Genomic DNA, 5,620 nt, shown 5'->3' on the forward strand with positions numbered 1-5,620 from the left:
AAAAATATTAAGTTTATTTATAGTACATTCAATAAAAAAAATTGTAGTAAATAACTGACTAAATTAAAACTTAAAAGTTAGAAATATATAAATGAAGTTCTGAAAAAAAACAAATTTAATCTTTTGTAAAAATTTAATTAAAATGTTTTTTTGTATAAAAATTCTTAAAACAAATAAGCAATAATTAAAATACTATGTATTTATAAAAAAACATAAAATAGTTAAAAATTCAGCCTTGAAAATAGAAAATTAATGTTGAAAACAAATAGGATATTTTGGTGATGGTTGGTTTAAAAGAAGTCTTAAGTCTTCTTAAGGCTGATTTACACGATGCCAGTCGACGTACCAGTCGAAGTCGCCAGTTACTGAATGCCAGCGGCTGGCAACGTCTAAACATAATCTGCCAGCAACTGGAGAAAGCCAGTGGTCACTGGCGTGCCAGCAGATGACATTGCCAGTAAAACAAATTATTTTGTTTTGCTGGCGCGACAGCTTCCCCCCTCCACTACATCACCACAACGACAACAGCTAACTGGCATCGTGTAAACAGCAACAGTCACTCGTCAACTACTGGATTATAACAGTGATATAATATTTTTAACTATCAATGATAACAGTACATCGACACGTGTGTAAAAGTTAAAACTGAGATCGAAAAATCGAAATGGCTAACCGCTGGAATGAGGAAACCACTTGTAAATTCGTGCAATTATACCGCGAGCACGAAAATCTGTGGAACATGTTTATCCCGGAGTACCGTAATCGTAATGCAAGGAGTTCATCTATGGAAGCTATCGCGTCCGAATTAAATTTAACAATTAAAGAGGTAGCCAAAAAAATTAAGGCTCTGCGTTCAACATATTATTTAGAGTTGGCTAAAATAGGAAAAAGTAAATCTAGTGGTTCCGGCACTAATCTTGTGTACAAGCCTTTATTGCCGTGGTTCGATGATATGGATCATATTATGAAAACAGCAACCGTCAAAGAAAAGGAGACGTACAGTAATTATGTAAGTAAAATAATTTATTAATCAGGTATTATTCATTCGTTTATTGAAAAAAAAGGAAATTGATAATTAATATCAATGTCAATATCTTATTATATAATAGAACAAGGAAAAAAACGCTTTTCTGGGAAAATTACTTAGCGTGCTCGGATTTTCAAAAAATTTTTTTTCAACGAAAGTACTCGGTCACCAGACTCCGGGAAAATTATTGGCAAAGGTCGGAAAATTTTTGCCGCTCGCCCGCGAGCGTTTTAAAATTTCGACCGTTTTCGAGAAAAACGCTCGCTGACGCCAGCGTTTTACGACTTAAGGTTTGAAATTTTCATCAGACCCGCCCAATGACATTCCTGAGATATGATAAAAAAATCAATTCAATCCGTTCATTTTTCACCGTTTTACGAGCATTTTTTTTTTTTTTTTATGTTCACGCGCATGGTTTTAATATGCGCATTAACTCATTTCTCCTCATACGTTTATTCTGAACTTCAATTATATGGTGTAATATGTATTTTTATTAGTACACTATTTTGTATTTGCACATAGCACTATATTTTACCGAGAAATATTATATGTTACACTAGGCTTCGTCTATCTGGTACCCAGACCCGGAGCCCTACGAGCTGTCATCATAAGTAGGCAACTGATTGCGGTAGGGGTACCCGGCTACGCCGGGCACGATAAGTGTTTTTCAGAAAAAATATTATATCAGAATCAGTGTTCATTTTTCAGATTTGAACCCCCCCGTATATAAGGAAATAGTCTGATTTTAAAAAAAAGTATGTCGAATGAAAGATATACCAAATGATAGGTAAAGACATCAAACAACTATAAAAAAAAAAAATTATATAGATATGTTTATTTTTGAAAAAGTTATGGCAGTTTTTAGTAAAAAATTTTTTAAAAATTTCGAAAATTAGCGATTTTTATATTCGTAATGTTTTGGAAGTTTCCACCATTTACGGGGAACGAGGAAAATTTTTCTAAAAAAGTTATTCTTGGTGTACTGCAAATTTTAGGAACGGGCACAATGAACTGTTATATCAAAACATTTAAAAATAGCTACATTTACAGATAAATATTTCATTAAATATAATCAAATATCATTTTAACTATANGTATATTTATATAAAAAAAAGTGATTGATAATTAATTACTAAATCATTCTGTCTTGCCATTCCACTGACCACTCTCCATTAAAATAATCCTTATATCTGTCTCTCACTTGTTGTGCGATTTTTTTCGGTCTATTGTTAATTCGTGTCCGTAAAATACTTGGCAGCTGAGACAATTCAGATCTCCACTCCCCTTGTATTATTGTAGCATTGACAATGTCTTCGTAGTCATAACTATTTGGTGGTGTGTAAGTGGTAGGTGAAGTTAAGCGTAACCAGTTATGTATGGCACATGCAGCTTTTACTATTTTTATAGTTGTTGGAACTTTTACTGCCATTGGTTGTTGAAAAATACGAAACCGGCTGGCCAATATACCAAAACCGTTTTCTACAATTCTTCGTGCTCTACTGGTTCTGTAGTTATATATTTTTTCTTCTTTAGTCAGATTTACCTTTGAATAGGGTTTCATAAGGTAGGTTTTTAAGGGGAAGGCATCATCCCCCACCAGTACTCCTCCTTTTGGTAGTAACGAATCATTTTCTAGTAAAGGATATAAATCACAGTACTGAAAAACACCACCATCAGCATTTCGCCCATAAGATCCGACATCAATGTATCTGAAGCAATAGTTGTGGTCGACTACACCAAGAAGTACAATACTGTTTGTACCTTTGTAGTTATAGTATTCACTCCCTGAACTTGGGGGTGCTTTAATTACTACATGTTTTCCGTCTATGGCTCCGCAACATCCAGGGAAGTTCCACTTTTCATTAAATCCAAATTGGATTTCTTCCCATTCCTTTAAATTTGGCACCTGAAAAACAGTAGAAATTGTAATAATTTGTAACAGTCTGAAATATTTAACTTTTTAGGGAACCATAACTCAAGACACTTTGACCCAAGACACTTTGACCCAAGACACTATTCATGAACAAGATGATGAAGCTGTTCCTGTTGACGATTTGACTAATGCAAGAGAACAGTTAGTAAGTACCCCCGGAAGTGATAAAAAATTAAAAGTAAATAAAGGTCAAAAAAGAAGATTAGACGTCATAACCAATGCCGTCCACGAGTTAAAGAATCTAAACGAAACAATTAATAGTCCAAAAACATCTATTCAGGATGATGAGTGTGATGTCATGGGAAAACATATTGCTATACAACTACGGGAGTTACCCCCTTACGATAGGGTATTGGCAAACTTTGAATTACAAAAAGTTCTGTTGAACTATCGGTTGAAAAATATGAGAGAGGTGTCACCATCGACTTCATATAGCCGTCCTAGCAGTGTTGCTTCTAATTTTCAATTGAACCCATATACACCACAAACCCAAACCAGTGAAGAAAGTAGTAGCCGCCCTAGTAGTGTTGCTTCTAATCTTCAATTGCACCCATATACACCACAAACCCAAACCAGTGAAGAAAATAGTACGGCAGATATCATACATGCAGCTTTGGTGAGCTCTGATATCAATAGTGATTTTTATTAATAGTATTTTGGTTTTTTTTTTTTTTTGGAAATTAATACTTACTTTTATGTAATTGTTTTTTTATGATGTTTAATAAATTATGAATGTAATCGTTTTTTTATGATGTTTAATAAATTATGAATGTAATCGTTTTTTTATTAAGTTTAATAAATTATGAATGTGTAATAATTATGAAGATTAATAATAAAATAAAAGTAATAATAAAAGTATATTATTTTTTTTTGTAAATAAATACTTACTTTTATGTAATCGTTCATAACTGAATAGATAGCATCACATACTTCAGGTATCATATTTGAAATTGATGCTTTGGAAACGCGGAACATTACTGACAGTATTCTAGAGTTTGTTCCTGAGGCCAAGAATGCTAGGGTTAATTCTAACTTTAGCCTGGCAGATAAAGCTGGGCGCATAAAAGTGTCAGTACGGCTTATGATTGGACTTATCTTAAGCAACAACTCTTCAAACTGTTCGGGTGTTAGCCTTATAACAGACTTAAATTCAAGTGGATCATTGTCTCTAAGTTCTCTTATAATTGTTTCTGATGCTCCATATTTCTTTTTATCCATCCAATTTCTAACCCAAACTTTTCTTTTTCTCTTCTTCGATTCTTCTTCACATATCTCCAACAGCTCGTCACACAATAGTGTAGTAATAGAACACACTGCTTTTTTAAATGTATCGCTGTATGTTATTTCCGCCATAACTATATTAAAATATTATAAGACGATGTTTATATTTTATACAAGACGTGATAACGTGTACACTACAACTCAGTACTTGAATTGATAATACACTACCACTAGCTACTAGTGTCTGCCAGTAACCAGCATCGTGTAAACGATAGGCGCCAGTCGGTTGCCAATTCCAGTTGACAGACGCCAGTGACCTTCCAGCTAGCATACCAGCTGGCATGCCAACAACTGGCATCGTGTAAATCAGCCTTTAGTACAGAAAAGGAACGTTAAATAATTGCTGTAGATACTGGTATTGTTAATAATAGTATATTCAATATTTAATGAGTTTGGTAATTTCAGATAATAGAGTGAGTATCACTTAAATAATTATTCTTTAAATAAGTTATTTTACCTGAAATACCATAATTCATTGGTGTAATTATAAAAAGACATTATTTTTGAGAATTTTCGAGATTTTAACTTATTTTTTGTATTAATAGCAATTTTTTCGTTTTATATTTACTCAAAACACATAATATTTATATTTTTTTAAGCCATATATAATTTTGTACTTGGTGATTAAAATTTCATAATTGCAAGTCAAATATAAAAAGTTATACTCGAAAGTAAACTTTTTTCTTATAAAAAATAACACTTCAACTCAACTCCTAAGATCCAAAAATTGGTTGAACTTGATGGAAATGTCTCAAATTTTATACGACTCTTAGAATATTTTTTCTTTAAAGATAAAATTTGTTTTAAATACTTTATATCTATAAGATAGTTACCTAATTTATAATTTTTTTCATCTCTTTAGAGATAAAAAATATTTGCTCAGTTTTCTTTATGGGAGCCTCAATTTGGAGCTCGATAATATTATAGAAAAAATTAGTATAAACAAATTATAAATTATAATTAGTATAAATTAATTACTATATTTTTTTTCCGATCAACTGTTTAGCTATTATATTTTATTACAGTTTAGTTATTATAGAGGAATATTTTCTAATGTTATTCATACTCTAATTAAGTAGTCTTATTTTTTCAATGCTGTCACATATTCCCATGTGTATTGATTGCGGTATAACAAATAAAAAATCGGAAATTTGCGTATATCTTGAATAGGAACACACTTATTTGAAGCATATAGAAAACAGACCTACAAGACGTGTTTTCAGAATTTTATTGTAAATATGTAATATAGTTAGTAAAATGATTGTTTTGAGAACCACTTGAAATAATTTTTGGTGACACGCCACATAGTCTGCGGGAATACCATAGTCGCACTGTATTTATAGATTTGCTTTTAACCAAACGTATGAAAACGACCCGTC

General features: G+C 32.0%; 2 protein-coding genes across 2 annotated transcripts; one reads left to right on the forward strand and one right to left on the reverse strand.

Annotated features, from left to right (window-relative positions):
• Positions 1-312: 312 nt before the first annotated feature.
• LOC126908896 (uncharacterized) lies at positions 313-3,793 on the forward strand. The gene is made up of 2 exons (XM_050691220.1): positions 313-1,009; positions 2,992-3,793. Exons 1-2 carry the CDS (start codon positions 665-667, stop codon positions 3,607-3,609), a joined length of 963 nt encoding a protein of 320 aa, XP_050547177.1. The 5' UTR covers positions 313-664; the 3' UTR covers positions 3,610-3,793.
• On the reverse strand, positions 2,128-4,554 carry LOC126908895 (putative nuclease HARBI1). Its single transcript, XM_050691219.1, has 3 exons — positions 4,390-4,554; positions 3,849-4,315; positions 2,128-2,933 (listed from the first exon to the last, which is right to left on the reverse strand). The coding sequence occupies exons 2-3, from the start codon at positions 4,311-4,313 to the stop codon at positions 2,160-2,162; spliced, it is 1,239 nt and encodes a 412-aa protein (XP_050547176.1). The 5' UTR covers positions 4,314-4,315; positions 4,390-4,554; the 3' UTR covers positions 2,128-2,159.
• Positions 4,555-5,620: the final 1,066 nt, after the last annotated feature.

Source organism: Daktulosphaira vitifoliae, unplaced genomic scaffold (genome assembly GCF_025091365.1).
Source record: "Daktulosphaira vitifoliae isolate Bord-2020 unplaced genomic scaffold, ASM2509136v1 Scaffold_31, whole genome shotgun sequence".
NCBI lineage: Eukaryota > Metazoa > Arthropoda > Insecta > Hemiptera > Phylloxeridae > Daktulosphaira > Daktulosphaira vitifoliae.